Source organism: Salvelinus fontinalis, chromosome 9, assembly GCF_029448725.1.
Source record: "Salvelinus fontinalis isolate EN_2023a chromosome 9, ASM2944872v1, whole genome shotgun sequence".
In the NCBI taxonomy this organism is placed as follows: Eukaryota; Metazoa; Chordata; class Actinopteri; order Salmoniformes; family Salmonidae; genus Salvelinus; species Salvelinus fontinalis.
The window spans coordinates 44,153,304-44,175,058 of NC_074673.1; the positions used below are offsets into that span (position 1 = coordinate 44,153,304).

Consider the following 21,755-nt stretch of genomic DNA (forward strand, 5'->3'; position numbering starts at 1 on the left):
CTAGTTCTTAAGAATCTAGGCTGCTAGTTACAATTATGGTAATCCTCTCTCATATGTCTGCCCCTGAAAACAGATATTGTGGAGAGTGGGAGTGGGCTGTGGCATTCCCTGTCTGTTTGGATTTACCGATGACGTATTGAGGTAGGGTCAGTGTGCACTGATCTACCGGTCTAATGGTACAAATAAATAACGTTTACTGAATTGAGTTGAGTCTAAGAGTCAATAATACAGGCTACACCGCTACGGGCTATAATGTGAATAGCAGCAACCAGATGGGGACGTTTGGCACCCACTTGGCAAGCGTAATGAAACCTATTTGGCAAGTACCGCTACTCTACGTTTTCTTCGCAGCTGCTAATGAAGACAGGGCTACATTACTCCTGGTGATAGGGTACATAAATTAACAGTTTGCAGAGATCAGACATACCGGCCTCGCAAATAGAACCGCGAAAACAATGTGGGCTTGACTCACAGAGATTCCGAGGAAACTCGTCCTCTGGTAGGCTACGTAGTCGTGACACACCTGGCTAGGACACACATAGCTGGCGCAAGCAGTCCGACATCATTTCTGTCAAACCACCAAGTTCAAGAAACCTCGCAGATGTGTCCGAAAATATTCACGATCCTCTATTCAACTTGAATTTTAACATGATTTGATTACATATTACACGCGCAATGACTGTTCCATGGAGTTTGCTAACGATTCTGAGTTTGGTGTATCACACAGAATCGAGGTGTTCGCCGACTACTTATTATAAAAACTGTTGGATTCGTCAATACCCTGGTATATTCATCGACATTGAGGAATCTCAGAGAAGAGGCGCTCAACTTCTGAAGTATTACCAAGAAGAGACAGCTCTGAAATGCAGTCGAACCTGTTGCCTTACGAGAAATTGTAAGTTTACTGTAATTGTTCATTTTTGTATCGGATTTTTACTATTGATTAGATGCGCAGCGATATCAGTTTAACCCTACTAGAATGTAAATGTCGACATTAAAAAAGTATTCTCAAATGTTTAATTCATGACCTATTGGAGGCAATTTTATACAATACTTTTATTTGCAGGTGCCCTGCCAGGTGGACAGGCGTAGCATGTCATGTGTGACTGCGCTATGCAAAAGTCTATTCATCTGTTGCAGGGTGCGTCGATGGATAATTAACATTTTATGTAACTCCTTAGTTTCTTGTAACCTGGCGATATTCCACTATGACACCATCCAAGAGAACGTGAACTGTTTTCATATGCACTGTCCAACATTGGAGAGCTGTATCCTAAGCTACAGAGGCAACGTCATCCTGTACAACATCACCAAAGGTGAGCCTCCATAGGATACAAATGTTTAGATCCAGGAACTAAGTTGTGCTTTAGTGCTGTTTGTTTCTATGAATTCTAAAAGAAGCCAAACACAGATGTTTATTACTGGTTACTAATACACACACACAAAAGGCTTTACCTAGAACATTGCAGGCACTTTATACACTGTTATAGCTTATATTGAGTGATTTGAGATGGTATAGGCTTCAGTGAAATGATTTATCTCCTGCTACTCTGACAGCATTTGACTGTGGGGTTGGATGTCTTGGGTCTCACACAGGTGTGGATCCAGACCTGTTGGTATTTGGAAAGTACTTCACCTCCAACGTGCGGGTGTTACCCCACCTCTACACCAGAGTCAACGCCTCAGAGCCTCTAGCCTCAGACAAGCGCCAGTTCAACCGGCCACCCGTCCCCCCTGTCCAGCCTCTAACCATAGCCCCTACTACCAGGATCCCCACCACCACCACCACCACCACCACTGCACCCCAGAGCCCTACTCTGGGCACTACTCATTCCCCCGTCACACCCACCCCTTCCTCTACCATAATGCCCACCCTGGGAACCCAGGCCCCCACCACCACTCCCCCGACCCCCACCATGACTGCCCCTGCCCCCTACACCACCCAGACCATCCCTGCCTATCCATCAACCCACAGAGAATCAACTACCACCCCACATCCCACCACACCTACCCAGCAGCCCACATCCAAAGCCAGGATGACCACCACCACCAGTCCCACCAGCCCACCGACCTCCCTGGCTCCTGTAGCAAACGTGGATGGCAGTAACAAGCAGGACCTCAACGACACCAAGGGCTACGTGGGCAGGAACCAAACAGCGGACGCAGGGGGAGAAGGCGACCAGGGTAGCCAGGGCGGGGTGGAGTCCCCCTCACCCGGTGGTTTGGGCCCAGGGTGGCACGTAGCGGCACACACGCTGCTGGTTGCCGCGGTGACGGTCGTCACGGTGCTGCTGAGCTGCTGCTGTTCCGTGCTGTTAGTGGTGAGCTGGAGGGGTCGGAGGAAGAGGAAGGGGCGGTACAGGACCACCTGGAGGGGGAAAGGGGGGTCCATGCGCCTCATTAAGTATGCCATTGTCAGGGAGAGCTCGTGAGGTAACCATGGGGTTCAAAACAGGGACTAACAAAGCTTTTACAGGGAACTGCGCATTTAAAAGTAGTACTAGTCCACTAGAGAAGTAATGTTTACATCAGAAACAATCATGAATTTAGCAAAGGGACCTGCCACCGACCTGTGAATGTTTTCCTCCCTCCAAACGAAATCTGTATGTGTGTGTGTAGTCTGGAAAAACCACTGAAACTGAAAAGCAAAGATCGGGACCATCACTGGTGTAAATAGTAAAAGAATGCAACTTATTTTTTCCCCATTCTGACATGTTCAGTATCATATTACTTATGTATAGCTATACTTTAGTGGTTTTGAAAAGATGAGCTGCATGGAGCTTATTTTAGATTCCGTAGACCTAGTAGAGAATGAATTGAAGTACATGCCAAAACTGTGAGACCAAATTTGCTGTGAGGACTGTGGTTAATACTGATGTAATGGCTTGAGACTTAGAGTAACTGCTGATGCATCTGTAGGTCATTTGCCTAAAGAAAGATAGCGTACGTCCTTTTGGCAGACCTACATGCGGTCGAACGAAATCAAACAGATGTTGATGCCAAACTACATGGACAGTGCCCAGTGTCTGCTCTGCTTTAAGTGCATTGATGGGGGCTTCCAAGCAAGAAAAGCTGCTGCAACAAGCCAAGTTTTTTTCTGAGGCAGTAAGCTGCTAAATGGACTGTGGTGTATGCGAGTGGAGGTGTATCTTAGGCTCAGACCCATCTTGCCACCACTCCTTTCCTTCAGAACATCTTTCCTGCGCATCCGGTTTCACATGACTCAGAATCACATGGACCAGAGCAAGAACTCTTTTGAAGGGTTTTGTGATTTTTTTTTTATAGGCCCATTGCTGAATGTGTCCTCAGGTGCTTCTCTTTGTCCCCCTGGGCCAGAGGAGAGAAGGTGATGGGTTTGAAGCCAGGAAGAGAGAGTAATATAGTAAACATTTGTGTCCACTGTCTAGTGATGTAAAAAGCACGTGTTGAAATAACAGTAAGAACTTAGCCCAAATTTCAGAACCTGAGAAAAATAACGCTTTTTATTTAAAAAGCAAGGAATACATTTTTGCTTCAGGCTATCAGTTTAGCATAACTCGTATAGGACAATTGTATTACAGACATACCTTTTATTTATTGTCAATAAATATTTCACAAACAACAGTTACAGGCATCAAATGCTGTGTGTGGTGAAATCAGATGATAGGTTTGTCTCTAGACTTTGAACTGGTCACCCCAAGTGTGTAGCATTTGAGTTCTGGTCTTTGCTTTGTATTGGTGACTACACTGTCCCATGACTGCTCTTGCTCACTCTCCTGTGTGTATCTGCATGTATAGAAGAGGGCATATTAAAGGTTGAGCAGTTTCTTCACAGCGTCTCTGTACTGGTGCATGCTGCTCTCGCTCTCTCCCTCGTTCTTCAGTCTGGTCACAGAGTCCCTGTACTCCTGCACCTCCGGCCTCCCCAGCAGCTCCTCTCCCTCCCCTGCAACCTGCATGCGGACCAACGTGGACATGATGTTCTTCTGAGAGGGGCTGTCCTCCCAGCTGTACTCTTCCATGTCTGCCACAGTCTTCTCCGACTCCCATGCCTCCATTTTCTAGAAAGAGTAAGTGGAACAGCACAGCATTGTTAGCTACAATGCATTCAGAAAGTACTCAGATCTTGACTTTCCCCCCAAAAATGTTACGTTACAGCCTTATTCTAAAATTGATTCAAACACCCCCCCCAATCTACACACGATACCCCATAATGAAAGCAAAAACAGGTTTACAATTTTTTTGCAATAAAAATATTAAATAACATTTACATAAGTATTCAGACCCTTCACTCAGTACTTTGTTGAAGCACCTTTGGCAGTGATTACAGCCTTGAGTCTTCTTGGGTATGACGCTACAAGCTTGGCACACCTGTATTTGGGGAGTTTCTCCCATTCTTCTCTGCAGATCCTCTCAAGCTCTGTCAGGTTGAATGGGGAGTGTTGCTGCACAGTTATTTTCAGGTCTCTCCAGAGATGTTCGATCGGGTTCAAGTCTGGGCTCTGGCTGGGCCTCTCAAGGACATTGAGACTTGTCCCGAAGCCACTCCTGCGTTGTCTCAGCTGTGTGCTTAAGGTCGTTGTCCTATGGAAGGTGAACCTTCACCCCAGTCTAAGGTCCTGATGGCTCTGGAGCAGGTTTTCATCAAGGATCTCTCTGTACTTTGCTCCGTTCATATTTCCCCTAGATCCTGACTAGTCTCCCAGTCCCTGCCGCTGAAAAACATCCCCACAACATGATGCTGCCACCACCATGCTTCACCGTAGGGAATGTTGCCAGGTTTCCTCCAGATGTGACGCTTGGCATTCAGGCATTCTTGGTTTCATCAGACCAGAGAATCTTGAATCCAAACTTCTTCCATTTAAGAATGATGGAGGCCACTGTGTTCTTGGGTACCTTCAATGCTGCAGACATTTTTTGGTACCCTTCCCCAGATCTGTGCCTCAACACAATCCTGTCTCAGAGCTCTACGGTGGACTCCAATCAAGTTGTAGAAACATCAAGGATGTTCAATGGAAACAGGATGCACCTGAGCTCAATTTCAAGTCTCATAGCAAAGGGTCTGAATACTTATGTTAATAAGATATGTTTTTTTCACTTTGTCATTATGTGGTAATTGTGTGTAGATTGATGAGGAAAATAATTTAATCAATTTTAAAATAAGGCTGTAACGTAACAAAATGTAGAAGGGGTCTGAATACTTTCCGAATGCACCATAAATAACCTCAGACAAATAAATCGTAACCGTGATTCTTCTGTTTATGCCTCAATATATGACAATAACGAGAGGTATGTGACACGTTAACATAAGATGTCCCACAGGGGTCCGCGATGGCCCGTCTTGGGAATGTGGGTTTGGGGACAGAGCCGTGTGTGGAACCCCTTGAGTGCCCTGGTCGCCCCTCAACCCTCTGTGGCGCTGTCCTCTCACAGAGATAGTGTTTCTCCAAACGTGGTGCTGAGTCCCTTTACCACAGCCGGTCTCCCTCCCATCACATTCCCCAGAGGACAATAGGCCCGTTGTGTGGGAGCTTAAAGCAGGGGCTGCCACAGGCTCTCCTGCAGCCCAGGTGTTTGGGGTTAATGGACCTAATTTCGCCTATATGGTCCCCAATATCAAGACTGGCTGGAGGCCAACCCCTCCAGCAGACAGGTGGTGCGGTGGGGATGGCTGGAGAAAAGAATGGTCTGCTCTACCTTAGCCTGACTGTCAGGATTATTACACCATTACAGAATCGTCACTGGGCAAAATAGGGTCAGCTAAGGTAATACAGTTCCTTCAAATCACACTGATTCTGTACTGTAGTTTTATTCAGAATCTAGCCATCTGATTGTAAATTAAAATGAAACTACACTGAGTATACAACATTATTTAGATTGACAGACTGACCAGGTGAATCAAGGTGAAAGCTATGATCCCTTATTGATGTCACTTTAAAATCAGCGTAGATGAAGGGAAGGAGACAGGTTAAAGAAAATGTTTTACACAATCCATGTCTCAAAGTGTATGTGTGCCATTCAGAGGGTGAATGGGCAAGACAAAATATTTAAGTGCCTTTGAACGGGGTATGATAGTAGGTACCAGGCACACCTGTTTGTGTCAAGAACTGCAACGCTGCTGGGTTTTTCACGTTCAACAGTTTCCTGTGTGTATCAAGAATGGTCCACCACCCAAAGGACATTCAGCAATCTTGACAACTGGGAAGCATTGGAGTCAACATGGGCCAGCATCCCTGTGGAACGCTTTTAACGCCTTGTAGAGTCCATGCTCCGACGAATTGAGGCTGTTCTGAGGGGGGGGGGGGGGGGGGGGGGCAACTCAATATTAGGAAGGTGTTCCTAATGTTTGGTATACTCAGTGTATATAGCTATAATGGTTTACTATTGGTCTGACAGACTCCATATCTCCCACCACAGAGTGTATGCCAGTGAATGAAAAGAGGGAGATGATTGACAGACGGCTATGTGGACAGACCAACAGCCATCTGTTCTTCAAAGTTGCAGAGGAAGAAGACATTTGTGGGTTTTATTACTGGAATGGGGCACAGAGTACTGGAGCGCTCAGATAAGGGATGGACATATTAGATAGTCACTTGGGGATTGGAGAGACTCTAGTGCCCAGCGGGCCAGATGGTAAAGTACGGTACAGTACTGTAGACTTCCTGCTGTGGTGTGGTGGAGGACTGTGGTCTGTCCCATTAGAGCACTGGCCCGGATCAACAGCCCACAGCAGAATTAGCAACAGGCCCAGAGAGTCAAGAGTCCTTCTCACTGAGTGAAGAGATAGAATCACCTCAGCGGCAACTAACAATTGGCCTCTTTGTGGGCTAGCGTTACTCCCGGTGTATGGGTTCCCCCTCCCAGCATCCACCAACCTGCGGGCTGCACTGTGCCTTCCATTGTGCGTGTAAAGGGCAGCGGACAGTGTTCCGCTTCCCGGCTCCGACGCCATTTCTTAGAGAGACAAAAAAGCCAACGCTTTTTACCAGCTAAACCCCGCTGCCTTGGCGAGAGAACTGCCAGAGGCACAACAGGGAGAGTCATTAATTCCCTTGTGGCTCTACTCTCATGTGAAAGCAGCCTGTGCTGGTGACCCTGGCGGTGCATTTCTCAGGTGTGTGGTGTTGGTTGGAGTTGGCGCACTGTGAATAAGTGGCGGGGTCAGGATCTTATTCTGGTGTTGGTTTTCTCCTGTTTAGAGGGGAAATGCCAGTGGGACAATGCTGCTGTATGCCACCCTTTTGCCTATTCACCACTCATAGCTCCCTAACAGGCTTTCTCTTTCACACCAAGGGTAGAGAAAGGTGTCAAGTCCATTGGTGCTAGCTAGATTGGCATGGTCTTAGTAGTTGTAAATGAAAACAGACAAACGAAGGGAGGAGGAGCATTGGCCATGGAAAAGCCACACGAGTTTCTCAGCAGGACACGGGGGTTTGGTGGGGAGGGGCAGTACTTGTGAATAGTGAACTCTTGAAATATTCATGACTTGGTTGAAAGGCAACAAAAAAAGCTTGTTGTGCTCTTTCTACTTAAAAAGCCCTAATGTAACGCAGGCCCTTTACCTCTAGGGACGGCTTAAGGTATCAGGCATCCCTTTCCTAGTACATCATGGATTCTCTGGATAGTGATGGACTTGGCTGCCTGACCAACTGTCTACTCATCGTCCACGTATTGGCTGGGTGGTGAGGTTAGGTGGAAGATTATGTCTACTCAAGCTCTTTGGCACTGACCAGGGTCACGTTCAGGAAGATGCAACGTACTGAACATAGCAGATAGACATGTCATGAATAGAACCGAGGATCAATTGTACATCGGGACTTTCTGAACGCGGCCCAGGACTAGCAAGACACTTACCCAAGACTCGTGATAGAGGACAGTCAGGAGGTACATGGCATAGTCATAATTCTGCTGTCTCACAGGGCAGCTGGCAGGGCAAAGGTGAGAAAAAAATGTAATAAAACATTGATCAGAAAGTACAGGGCGAGTTGAAGTAAAACCTCCCCATCAAAAGACATCACTGTAAAGCAATGACGACAGTGAAGGACCAATAACTTACTTACTTAGCCTCTTTTAAACGAAGAGGAACTAGTAGATATTTGTAATAGTACATTGAACAACAGGGAGCGCTGCTTACCTGTCAGTGGTGATGGCGAGTGTGTCCGTGTCCTTGCAGTACCGCTCTCCTACCAGTTTAACCATCTTCTTCCTGGCATGGTCATCCAAGTTCAGACAGGAGAGCTTCAGCTGAGTGGACAGAAACACAATCTGACATCATAATACTGAAGCTTATTTGGTTTGCCTAAGCTGCTTCAAAATGAAACCCTCAATGCTCTTTTAGCACGCAAAAAAACAATAGACGCAACCTTCCATCCCTACTTATGACATCTGAAATAATAAGCACCGTGCCTCACTAAATGTTGAAACTCTGCAGCGGTAAAACATTTCATCACAAAACACCTTGATAATCCGCTGATTTCACACAGTACCAGAGGTAGCAAAGCAGTCCCACAGCATTATCGAACCTCCCCCATAATCGATTAGTTATTTCCTTTGAACGCTTCATTTGGCTGTTGGTAAACATAGGAAGACCCCACTGTTGAAGGAGACAAGCACGCCCGATTGAACTTCTCAAAAACCCATCTAAAACAAGCCCAAATCCAGGAGAAAATGTTCTGTGGACCAATGAAACAAAATTAGAGCAATTTGTCAATACATATCAACGCGGTGTCTTTACTGACGACCAAATGAAGGATTTAATAAAAAAGAACACCCTTCCTACAATCAAACATGGGGGAGGTTTGATAAGGCTGTGGGGTTGCCTCTGGTACTGGGGGCCTTGGAGGTGTGCAAGGCATCATGTTAAACCCAGTGTCCAAAAAACTGGGTCTCCAGTGAAGGTTGTGGGTTTTCCAGCAGGACCAATGACCCCAAACACACCAAAAAAGGCATCCAGGAATGGTTAAGAAGAGATGCTGGACTGTTCTGGATTGGCCAGCGAAGAGTCCAGATCTGAATCACATCCAAACAACGGCGAGATCTGAAAACAGCAGTTGGTAGAGGACACCCCTCAAATATTAAATTAGAGCAGTTTGCTGCTGAAAAGATGACCAATTTGTCAGGAGAAGGCGTTTGTCAGCGTTTGTCTGCAGTCATCTTGGCCTTAGGCTGTGCAACCAAGTACTAGCTCCGGGGTGCCAATCATTTTGTCCATACCATGTCTTTATTTTCTACATTACAATTGTAAACATTTGTTTACTAAAATAAAATTGGTTCTGCAATGTTGAAAATCCAATAAGTTGCTGTGACCAAAAGTTGTCCTACATTTCTACTTATTTTAGAAGAAATGGGGAATGATTTAATAAAGGTGCAAGGGTGCTAATATACTGCATTTGCCCACAACTGTACAAGCATCATGAAAGCTCGAACACAAATTCCTATATATTTTTTAACCTTTATTTAACTAGGCAAGCCACTTAAGAACAAATTCTGATTTACAATGACAGCCTACCAGGGAACTGCGTTGTTCAGGGGCAGAACAAGAGATTTTTACCTTGTCAGCTCGGGGAGTTGATCTAGCAACCTTTCGGTTACTGGCCCAACGCTCTAACCACTAGGCTACCTTGACTTGTTGAAAATCTGTTTTTTTTACCTAACTTCCTTAACTTTGTATATGTGGTTTCTTCCTTCAGACTTCATAGAATGACTTCTTCCTTAATATTTGGTAAAATTATTAACTTAGTGTATGCTTTCCTAGAAATAAGGGTGGCACAACCCTTTGGCTCAACTTACCCCACTCTCCCCTAAGCATTTGTTTTTAGGTTCCACTTTAGTGCGGTTCTCTATTTGTGGCAAGTATGTTATAGCAGCATTTCATAGGCGCAAAAGCATAGATACGAACAATGGAGGTCTTTCTTGAAAGGTCAGCCAGACATGAGCTGAGAGCTGTTTAGGGAATCTCTAGATCCTTTCTATACAAAAGAGGAAAACCCTGCACTTTCTATGCATTTCGTAGAGGGTCAAATACAGGTCAAAGAGTCAAATTGAAATATTAGTATTTTAATCTGTAAACTAAACCCCGAGTCCCAGACCATATAGGCCTACAACACAGGCAGACAGAAACTTACTCTGAGGTGGACTATGCGAGCAGATGGGTTTCTGAGGGAGGTGCCGGCAGACACGTAGTCCTTGCTCTCTACTTTGACAGGGAAGTGCTCATCACATTTAGCACCTGTGTCCAGGGCAGAGGGCCACTCTGTGCAGAACGCTTCAGGGAAAAGAGAAACAGAAATACAATTAAATACGGTTGCTACAGTAACATTAGTGTGACTCAATAAGCCATTTTGTGACTTACGTTTCAGAGCTTCACAGTGTTTCTTTATGGCTAATGGAGTTAAATGCAAAAAGTTTGGAATCTGAAAAGAGGAGAGTTTTGATAAAAACCTGAATTAATGCACAGAACAGAAATACTGATGCACAAGTAACGTATGTGGAACCAGTATGATCTGACAGCACAATACAATATATAGCTTTAAAATGGTACAAATTATTTCCCTCCCATTGCCAGATAACTGACATCAAAAGATCTGACATCATGCCAAGTTGGGGATAAGACCTCTGACCTTGATGAGCTCCAGGTTGCCCTTCTTCTCTGGGGGCACCCCTTTCTTCACTGGGAAGCCCATGCGGACAGGTAGGGGCACAGAGCCCTGTCTGAAGGGGGTAGCGGTTGGGTACACTGTAGGCCAGTCCTGGTCTACAGGCATCCTGTCTGTCCTGGGGTCACCCGCCTGACACACACCATGGAGACATGGAACAGATGGAAAGGAGACAGTATGTGGGTCAACTTCAAAATATATACACATCTTTCTTTCTGTCAATATACAGCTTGGAATAAACTTGATCAAAATTTCCTCATGACTTATTTTTTAATAGTAAAGAATCTGGGCTGAATTCATGGCCCCTCTCCCCCCAGGGACCATAATGTGCTGTAGGAGCCATGTTGTCCTACTTTGAGTGCCTTCAGAAAGTATTCACACTCCTTGACTTTTTGTAGCGCTTCACCCTGGAATTAAAATGGATTAAATTGAGATTTGTGTGTCACTGGCCTTCACACAATACCCCATAACATCAAAGGGGAATTATGTTTTTTGAAATTGTTACAAATTAATGAAAAACTGTAAAGCTCAAATGTAATTCAACCCCTTATGGAAAGCCTAAAGCCTAAATAAAGTTTAGGAGTAAAAATTTGCTTAACAAGTGACATGCTTGTAATCGTTAAGTCTGCTGTCCACCAGACACGGGGAATTCACCTTTCAGCAGGACAATAACCTAAAACACAAGGCCAAATCTACACTGGAGTTGCGTACCAAGAAGACAGTGAATGTTCCTGAGTGGCTAAGTTACAGTTTTGACTTAAATCTAATTGAAAATGATCAACAATCGATTTGACACAGCTTGAATAATTGAGGGAGGAAATTATCCAGGCGCTTCTACAAAGTATTGACTCAGGGGTGTGAATAGTTATGTAAATTCGATATCTGTATTTCATTCTCAATACATTTGCAAAAATGTCTAAAAACATGTTTTCACTCTGTAATTATGAGGTATTGTGTGTAGATCAGGCTGTAACACAACAACATGTGGAATAAGTCAAGGGTTATGAATACTTTCTGAAGACACTATTGTGTAGTCCACACAGTTTGTCTGTCTTTGTATATTCCACTTAATTTGTAGACTAGAGGGCAATATTTTTACTTGACCTTTATTTATACAGGTAGTCTCATTGAGGTAAAATAGATTTTTCAAGAGAGACCTGGTCCAACCAAGACAGCAGCAGGGGGGAACAAAGTTTCAGACATAATTTACAGACATAGAAACACAATGAACAACTGATAGCCGTAGACACCCATAAATTACAATCACATACAGAGACAAACAAACACCATGCATTTTGTTTGAGGAATTTCGAACATGCTTCAAAATCGCATAGAGTCAAACTTCTGCCACTCGACTAGAGAATAGTGTCATTTTGAGGCTCCCGAGTGACGCAGCGCTCTAAGAGACTGCATCTCAGTGCTAGAGGCGTCACTACAGACACCCTGGTTCGATTCCAGGCTGTATCACAACCCTCAATGAATGGGAGTCCCATAGGGCGGCGCACAATTGGCCCAGCGTCCTCCGGGTTTGGCCGGGGTAGGCCGTCATTGTAAATAAGAATTTGTTCTTAACTGACTTGCCTAGTTAAATAAAGTTTAATATATATATATATATATATATATATATATTCTGCATAAAAATGTACATCAGCTGTCTCCCAATGTTGTTGATATAAATAATAAACAGGGGACCTAAACTGGATCCTTGAGGCACACCTGAGCTATGTTGGATCACGGGTCACTTATGTGGGAAGGTGGTAATTATCAGTTGTGAAGTCGTAAATACCAGTTGGATACATTCACATGCTTTGGCTAGATTGGCTAATGGCCAACAAGCGGAGTCAACCATAAACTAAAAGTACAGCTATCATGCCCGGCGAAAAAAAGAGTTCAAAAACCATATTAATAAATTACTTTTAATAAATAATGTTCTTTTGTTGCATTTAACTGCCGAAAATGCTGTTATCAAGGTAATTTCCTTAGTAGGTGATGTCAGAGGTTAGCATGTGGGAGTAGTCGGAGCTCAGGGGTGATAGACGAGTTTCCCACTAGTAATTTCCAGCTGGAGGGGCGTTCAAGTGGATTTTTCCCAGTCGTATGTGGTAAATACCACCTTCCCATTTGGTTATGAACGCAGCATAGGCACAAAGGCAGTCGAGATTTGGAATTATGGCATCTCAAGACTAGCACACAAGTGACCAATTCTTACCGTGCTCACCGTTTACATCAGTGTTTCCCCAACTCCGGTCCTCAGTACCCCCAAAAGCAGACATTTTCGTTGTAGCCCCGGACAAACACAACTCATTCAACTCATCAAGGGTTTGATGATTAGTTGACAAGTACTCGAGGACTATGTAGGGTTCCCACCCCCAGACATAACACTCTCTATATGTAGGATTTTCAGCTGTTACAGTCGCCCAAGTGAATTAGAATTCCGACGCCGTCTAATAACGTTTAGAAACGTCAATCAACATCACTTTCCAAATGTTTTTCTAAATATATGCTGATATGCCCCTTATCATTCATGTCAGTGAGAAAGTCTCTTTATTTGAACGATTCTGTGTGCCTCCAGTTGGCGAACTACACTTCCTCCCCAGTTACGCTTACAGAGGTGTTTGGAGCATGCTAGATAGATAATTAGCACAGGCGGCCGCCTATGTCTTCCATCTGTTCTCCGTAAACAAGCGTTGTAACATGGCGATAGGGTTAGTGTTCCCACATGTTTCTAACACTATAAAAGGTGTGTAGTGGTTTAATGTTTTTATTTTCTAAATTTACTGATATAAAAGATACGTTCCTATGTTTCCCAAAACAGTACTGCAAGTGATGCGTGTTAACTTTCAGACCGAGCATCAGGGCTCTTATCAAAAGTCTCCCGGTAGAGAAGATCCTATCGTCAATAGGCGCTAAAGTAGTTAGCATTTATGAATTGGGTACTCGAGAAACATTGGTTACACACTAGCGATGCTGGGAATTAACTTGCAAAACAAATATTATAATCCGCCTGAAGCCAGGAGTTCAATCAAATTACATTTAAATGTACTCTGTCGATTGAATGAAGGCTTGGTCCTTATACAGTGTGTAATAATAATATATTTTTTAAATCTAATAGAACGTATAATTAAACAGAATTTCCAAACGTGGGTCTGTTGTAGACCCATGCAGCTCCTTGAGCTTACCTCATGTCAAAAGTAAAAGTTCCCCACAAGTTCTTGTTTTTATTGTGCAGGTATGGTACATATGCAGGACTTTGACATGCGGTAAGTGGAGAGGAATTAGGTCTAAATCAGACCCACATTTGTAGTCTTTAAATTGTTGTCATTTCTCAATTTCCCCCCTGCATAAGGACCAACCCTACGGACAATCAGCAGAGTAAGAAATAAAATGTCTAAACTTCTGGCGGACTTTTCCGGGTGTTTTTTGCAAGCCAATTCCTACCAATGCTAGTGTGTAAATACTAGCGTTGCTAAAAGCACCCACTTCGAACTATGATATGTGCCTACGGTAATTAGCTAGCTAGCTAACTACATCTGCCAGTATGGAATGTTTTTATCTTTACAGCTAATAAAATGGGCAAAAGATCTAACCAAAAATCAACTTTTGGAAAGCGGTTTGTTAAGCACGTGTTTATGAACATTCGCAATCCCACCCGACTGTGCTAGGGTGGGTATCAAACTTTTGATTCGGTTAACCACTACAAACTTGAGGTCTTCATGGTGTAAATAGTTGGACTCGTTCCAACCTAGATCCGTGGCTCTCCCACCTGACCCGATATGCTTAAATTTGACTGGATAAATAAACAGAGACCCGTTTGGAATGAACCCGTTTGGAATGAACCCACCAAAAATTCTGACATTTTCATCCCTAACTACAAGATTTTCAGACAAGATAGAACGGCCAAAGGGGGCGGTGTTGCAATCTACTGCAAGGATTGCCTGCAGAGTTCTGTTTTACTATCCAGGTCTGTTCCGAAACAATTTGAACTTCTACTTTTAAAAATCCACCTCTCTAAAAACAAGTCTCTCACTGTTGCCGCCTGCTATAGACCACCCTCTGCCCCCAGCTGTGCTCTGGACACCATATGTGAACTGATTGCCCCCCATCTATCTTCAGAGCTTGTGCTGCTAGGCGACCTAAATTGGAACATGCTTAACACCCCAGCCATCCTACAATCTAAGCTTGATGCCCTCAATCTCACACAAATTATCAATGAACCTACCAGGTATCACCCCAATTCCGTAAACACGGGTACCCTCATAGACATCATCCTAACCAACTTGCCCTCCAAATACACCTCTGCTGTTTTCAACCAAGATCTCAGCGATCACTGCCTCATTGCCTGTATCCGTAATGGGTCAGCGATCAAACGACCTCCACTCATCACTGTCAAACGCTCCCTGAAACACTTCAGCGAGCAGGCCTTTCTAATCGACCTGGCCGAGGTATCCTGGAAGGATATTGATCTCATCCCGTCAGTAGAGGATGCCTGGATATTTTTTTTAAATGCCTTCCTCACCATCTTGAATAAGCATGCCCCATTCAAGAAATTTAGAACCAGGAACAGATATAGCCCTTGGTTCTCTCCTGACCTGACTGCCCTTAACCAACAGAAAAACATCCTATGGCGTTCTGCATTAGCATCGAACAGCCCCCGTGATATGCAACTTTTCAGGGAAGCTAGAAACCAGTATACACAGGCAGTTAGAAAAGCCAAGGCTAGCTTTTTCAAGCAGAAATTTGCTTCCTGCAACACAAACTCAAAAAAGTTCTGGGACACTGTAAAGTCCATGGAGAATAAGAACACCTCCACCCAGCTTCCAACTGCACTGAAGATAGGAAACACTGTCACCACCGACAAATCCACTATAATTGAGAATTTCAACAAGCATTTTTCTACGGCTGGCCATGCTTTCCACCTGGCTACCCCTACCCCGGTCAACAGCACTGGCCTCCCCTCTGCTACTCGCCCACGCCTTCCCCATTTCTCTTTCTCCCAAATACAGTCAGCTGATGTTCTGAAAGAGCTGCAAAATCTGGACCCTTACAAATCAGCCGGGCTAGATAATCTGGACCCTTTCTTTCTAAAACTATCTGCTGAAATTGTTGCCACCCCTATTACCAGCCTTTTCAACCTCTCTTTCGTGTCGTCTGAGATTCCCAAAGATTGGAAAGCAGCTGCGGTTATCCCCCTCTTCAAAGGGGGGGACACTCTTGACCCAAACAGCTACAGACCTATATCTATCCTACCCTGCCTTTCTAAGGTCTTCGAAAGCCAAGTCAACAAACAGATTACCGACCATCTCGAATCCCACCATACCTTCTCCGCTATGCAATCTGGTTTCAGAGCTGGTCATGGGTGCTCAAGGTCATAAACGATATCTTAACCGCTATCGATAGGAAACAGTACTGTGCAGCCATATTCATTGACCTGGCCAAGGCTTTTGACTCTGTCAATCACCACATCCTCATCGGCAGACTCGACAGCCTTGGTTTCTCTAATGATTGCCTCGCCTGGTTCACCAACTACTTCTCTGATCGAGTTCAGTGTGTCAAATTGGAGGGTCTGTTGTCCGGACCTCTGGCAGTCTCTATGGGGGTGCCACAGGGTTCAATTCTTGGACCGACTCTCTTCTCTGTATACATCAATGATGTCGCTCTTGCTGCTGGTGAGTCTCTGATCCACCTCTACGCAGACGACACTATTCTGTATACTTCTGGCCCTTCTTTTGACACTGTGTTAACAACCCTCCAGGCGAGCTTCAATGCCATACAACTCTCCTTCCATGCCTCCAATTGCTCTTACATACAAGTAAAACTAAATGCATGCTCTTCAACCGATCGCTGCCTGCACCTGCCCGCCTGTCCAACATCACTACTCTGGACGGCTCTGACTTAGAATATGTGGACAACTACAAATACCTAGGTGTCTGGTTAGACTGTAAACTCTCCTTCCAGACTCACATCAAGCATCTCCAATCCAAAGTTAAATCTAGAATCGGCTTCCTATTCCGCAACAAAGCCTCCTTCACTCATGCTGCCAAACATACCCTTGTAAAACTGACCATCCTACCAATCCTCGACTTCGGTGATGTCATTTACAAAATAGCCTCCAAAACCCTACTCAATAAATTGGATGCAGTCTATCACAGTGCCATCCGTTTTGTCACCAAAGCCCCATATACTACCCACCACTGCGACCTGTATGCTCTCGTTGGCTGGCCCTCGCTTCACACTCGTCGCCAAACCCACTGGCTCCAGGTCATCTACAAGACCCTGCTAGGTAAAGTTGTTGTATGTGTCGAACTGCTTTGCTTTATCTTGGCCAGGTCGCAATTGTAAATGAGAACGTGTTCTCAATTTGCCTACCTGGTTAAATAAAGGTGAAATAAATAAATAAATAAAACCCGAGGAAAGTCAGACCCGTTCCGAAAAGTACGATGGAAAACAGACCCGTGCTGGTTCGGATCAGAGAGACCTGTTCAGATCCGAGAAGCGAGAGAAAGAAACCTCCAACTGGGCACTACCAGCGCCATCAATAAACAAGCGATATTGGCCAAATGATCCACAGTTACGTGTCCTTAAACTTCAAAACATGAATGAAACCTTCAAAAGTTTTGAACAGGCTTATTTTTCAGCTATTACCAACAAAGGTGATTGCCTACCGTAAGCCTACCCAACAAATGAGAGTAATAGGCAAATATTTCCTTCACAACAGGCCTACTTTTAAACTTAAACTAAATACGGAGCACAAAATAAAATCAGAACTTAATATAGCCAACGAAAATGTCTTAAAATGAAACGAAACACTTTCTGCATAGGCAACGTAACTCTTTAGAACCCAGAGGCCATCAACGGCCTTTCTTTAAATTACAGTGTGGCTGTTTTCATCAACCTGAAACAGAGTATTCTGTCATTTAACTTTTCCACTTATTTTTTCACTTCATTACTCCAAATAGCAGCACCGAAGCAGACAACTTTTCAGTGTGTATGTTGGTTGGTGGTATGGATTCGGACACGTCCTTGCACTTTGAAAAGTGATGTCGAGGTGAGTGAAATAAGTAAAGAGAAGGTATATGTTTGGTGTTGTTGATGCTGTGAAACTTGAGGAATAGCTCTCAGATTAGCAAGTCCTGTCCACTTGGTGCAGAATGGTTTCCATGTGTTTTATGCCATTCGCGCTGTTCCAGCCAGTATGAGCCGCCCTCCCCTCTGCAGCCTCCACTGGTGGTGTCATATTAAAAGAACAGATTAACCTGTAATTTGTTCTGTTTGAAATGTGAGAAAATTAGCTTTATCTTAAATTCTTAGTAATCTACAGCATCATTTTAGAATTCTATTGGAGTCTAAAGGGTTAAAGAACTGGTTCAGATGATTAAATATACCTACAATAATAATAAACTATTGGTATTTTTTTTAAATTTAATGTAGAAAATTGCATCAAACCTGAATAGTGAGTTGAACACTGTCCATTTGGCCGAGCCAATGTTCTTTTCATCTTTGTCCACTACAATATTAAAACTTGTCCCAGAGGACATTCTCCTTGTCGGCTTCTTTTCACTACTCTCTAACTTTCATTTTACTTCAATGAAAAATAACTACATCTTCTCAATCAACAGTAGCCTAGGCCAAGGCTCCTTCTACTTGCTCTCCTCAACAGCAGGCGCACGTGAGGTGAGCAGCCAGAACCAGTTTCAGCTGGACATAAGCTATACATTTTATTGAGTTGCAATTGATCCAGGTAGATTTTTTGTATGCCTGTTGCTCAGAGGGAGAGGGTGCTGCGTGTTTCGAGACTCAGGACGAAAGCGGTAGTCTGCCTTGCTCTCCGGAGCAGAGCGCCGCTGAAAGGAGTTATAACTGGGGTGAGATTGAGTGTTAAGGTGGATCAACTGAAGTTGGGAATCCCGGGTGTCTATGATGCACACTGTTTGATGTGACTGAACGAGAGGCTGGTGCTGAACGAAAGACTGAAGAGACCCTGTCTGTTCTTGAGTTTTGATGCATAGTATTTGCCGGATAAAGTCACGCTAGGTTATAAAAGTGATCCTGCGAGAGCTTTTGTTCCGAACACACTACAGTGTTTCAGGTGCCAAATTTATGGTCATGTTGCAGCAGTATGTAGGAGGGAGATTCCAGATCTGAGAAGTGTGTAGGAGGGCATGGGACAAAAGAGTGTGTAGTTTTGAGGGGAAAGTGTTTAAAATTGTGGTGTGGCCATGTTGCTAGGGATCATAAATGTCCTATGCGAGTGGGTGAGAGCAGTGCAGAAAGTGTCATACTGAGGCAATGAGGAAAGTAGAGGATGGTGGGCAAAGGGTGAGGGAGACAGATGATCCCTGTGAGTAGTAGGCTAGTACAGAGTGACCCGAACAGTTTGTGCTTTAGTAAGGTTGGCTTCTTGGTGTTTATTGCTACGGTTATTCAATAGTACTGCACAAATGGCCAGGAAATCGCAGAAGTAGAAGCAGCAGCAGAGAAGTTTTTGGGTATCAGAGATTTTCTGAAACCTCAATGTTTTACTTCATATGACGAGGCATGCCTTACCTTGCTTGAAAATCCAACCATAGAAACACTGAGGCAATTATTTTATAAAGACTTCATAGGAGGCGCTTGAGTTAAGTTTGGGGAAGGATACAATTTATCCTACCAGTTATACGATCTGCGTGTCAGTTCTGATTTTCATATGCACGTTTCCGTGGAGCAGTTTAATTCCAATAGTAATGTTTTAATTTATCAAAATCACTGTCACGTGTTTAGTCATAAAAATCTGAATTAAAATTATACAAATATTGAAGTAAAAAATGTAACTATTACGATAGCGCCACCCTCTGCCATATGGACACATTGATCAGTGGCTGCTAAATTGCCTGAATGAGCGCATGGAACTCAGACAGCCAATAACTTCCACCATGGAACTCAGACAGCCAATAACTTCCACCATGGAACTCAGACAGCCAATAACTTCCACCGTCAACCAAGTAAAAATACATAAAGCAAACAAATAAAAACAGAAGAAAATATACTTATGACAATTCTGGTTATTTTAAACACATTCATGTCTTGACATGAGCTATGGCTAGTAAAGTGCAACATTGTATCAAATCAATCAACTGGATCTAGCCCAAAGTTGTCTCTAGCGAACTTACAACATTATATCAACTAGTCTATTCCGGGCCCTCAGTTTACTGCTCCAGTGAGCTTGGGACAGACAGCTGTTTTAGCCCAAGGGAAAGTTATTTTAAGACGATTCCACTGGAAATATGGGATCATCAGATTATTATATTTTGCTCTTTCACAGAAGCTTGGTGATTATCGAGGGGCAGAATGTTGGAAATATTTTTCAAATAGGCCCACTGTAAGGAACTATTAGGCTATCATTCACAATGGAGGTAAAAATAAATGTTTAAAAAGCCTAAGATTACTTACTGTGTGAGGTGAAGAAACAATGACTGAGAAGCTGAGCTTATTAGTGGTTAAGAAAATCAGAAGTCAAACATCGCCAAATGGAAACGTTCTTACATTTACATGCAGGTGGGCTACTTCTATGTATACCCAGGGGCGTGCGTGCTCCCTCAACATTAACAAGACAGAGAAACCAGACCCATGATCATTGCTTATATGGAGCCCTCCAAACAATACAATGAAAATACTGGTTATGAAATAAACCAAAACTTGTTGTCACAAATGTAGCAGGTTGTGAACTCTGCAAACAACGTTTTCACTCAGAGAATGAGAAATAACCGTAGGCCTAATTAGTAATACAACACATTAACAAATGAATGTAACCAAATGATGGGGATTAACGGTACACTTACTATTGGTGACATATGTAATGGGGAATTGATCAAAATAAACAAAGGGCAAACAATTTCACTGACAACCGCAACTCAATAATCAGCTAGGCCTTTTGCCGCGCTAGCTGCCTATGAAAGACCCTCGTATGCCATTTCTCTCCTGTTCTATTGGTTTTCATATCAACTTTCTGTCATTGTCCAGAAGCCAAAAGGTGCAATTCTAGTCATTTTAACAACCCATCCCAGTTGTTGCATCTTTAGATTCACCCTCTTTCTACGTTCCTGAGATTTTCACCTGTCACATACCGCTTGCATCAGGTGAGGTGTTTGGAATTGCATTTTGGCAAATGTTTGAAAATGACATTTTATTGGAGTCTTCATTACAGGTGTTGCATACTATGTTAAGATGAATTGCCATAATCGAAATGTGATTTCTGACATTCTGAACACGATGGATGGACGCCCTAATGGGTTACACACCTAATGCATATTGGTCCTGTTTATTCCTCAAATGTCCGGTAAATTAAAATATTGCTGATCACATTGTCTGGCGCCACATTTTCCTAATGAAACCTTGATATATAGGGTTAGACGGCATGCAATTCTCACACCATTTCCCTTTTTTTTGTGACCAAAATGTGCAATTCTCATCACACAAACACTACATTAACAGAGGACATGTCCAATCGGGTCTTGAGAGTAAGTCAATTTTAATTGCACATACTCCAGACCCCTGGAAATTGTATCAGAACCGACCCAGATCCAAGACAAAAGTCAGAATTTTGGACCCGGAACCGGTCAGATCTTGGGTCTGTTGGACGCGTCCAGACACCTACTACAAACATTCCTTGTTCACTCACCTCTCTCCTTGATCTTCGGTTGAGAGGTCCTCTGTTCCCTCTGTCAGGAAAGCCTGAAAAATATATAAATTGTGTCAGAAAACCACGATACAACCCAATTAATTATGCTAGCAGCTAGCTATGCGTTCTCCGACTTTCTATATGAAAGTTCCTATATGAAAGTTTGACATCATTGCGACCATGATTCATATAGTTATTTGGACCAGGCTAGCAAGCTACCTAGCAAATTAGCTCCTCGTTGTGACGGCATGGTATTGCATGGAAACTCACCTTTATTTTGACTAGAATTATTGGTAGACAAGGCCGTTGCATATGTTGCCCTGTTTAACGGGTTACGCACATTAACTCCATAAATATGACAATGTATTCGTCCTAAGGACAAAATAGATTTCTTCAATGTATGTGCAGCCATGTTTGAGGAGGCAATGTCAACCTATGGCGAGTCGAGAGGGACCGTCGTTCAGCGC

The 21,755-nt window shown here is 43.7% G+C and overlaps 2 protein-coding genes across 2 annotated transcripts; one reads left to right on the forward strand and one right to left on the reverse strand.

Moving 5' to 3' along the window:
- Positions 1-230: 230 nt before the first annotated feature.
- On the forward strand, positions 231-3,811 carry LOC129862668 (MANSC domain-containing protein 4-like). The gene is made up of 3 exons (XM_055934550.1): positions 231-895; positions 1,182-1,316; positions 1,597-3,811. The coding sequence occupies exons 1-3, from the start codon at positions 676-678 to the stop codon at positions 2,430-2,432; spliced, it is 1,191 nt and encodes a 396-aa protein (XP_055790525.1). The 5' UTR covers positions 231-675; the 3' UTR covers positions 2,433-3,811.
- LOC129862669 (28S ribosomal protein S35, mitochondrial-like) lies at positions 3,464-21,755 on the reverse strand. Its single transcript, XM_055934551.1, has 8 exons — positions 21,559-21,755; positions 21,289-21,341; positions 10,599-10,766; positions 10,331-10,391; positions 10,104-10,243; positions 8,114-8,223; positions 7,834-7,903; positions 3,464-4,040 (listed from the first exon to the last, which is right to left on the reverse strand). The coding sequence occupies exons 1-8, from the start codon at positions 21,698-21,700 to the stop codon at positions 3,789-3,791; spliced, it is 996 nt and encodes a 331-aa protein (XP_055790526.1). The 5' UTR covers positions 21,701-21,755; the 3' UTR covers positions 3,464-3,788.

Coding starts and splice junctions, on each gene's coding strand:
- LOC129862669 (XM_055934551.1), bottom strand. CDS start 21,700: ATGGCTGCACATACATTGAAGAAATCTATTTTGTCCTTAGGACGAATA. Junction 10,767..21,288: donor ACCGAAGATCAAGGAGAGAG/GTGAGTGAACAA, acceptor GGTGTGTGTCAG/GCGGGTGACCCCAGGACAGA. Junction 7,904..8,113: donor CTCGCCATCACCACTGACAG/GTAAGCAGCGCT, acceptor TTGCCCTGCCAG/CTGCCCTGTGAGACAGCAGA.
- LOC129862668 (XM_055934550.1), top strand. CDS start 676: ATGACTGTTCCATGGAGTTTGCTAACGATTCTGAGTTTGGTGTATCAC. Junction 896..1,181: donor CTGTTGCCTTACGAGAAATT/GTAAGTTTACTG, acceptor GTAACTCCTTAG/TTTCTTGTAACCTGGCGATA. Junction 1,317..1,596: donor CCTGTACAACATCACCAAAG/GTGAGCCTCCAT, acceptor GGTCTCACACAG/GTGTGGATCCAGACCTGTTG.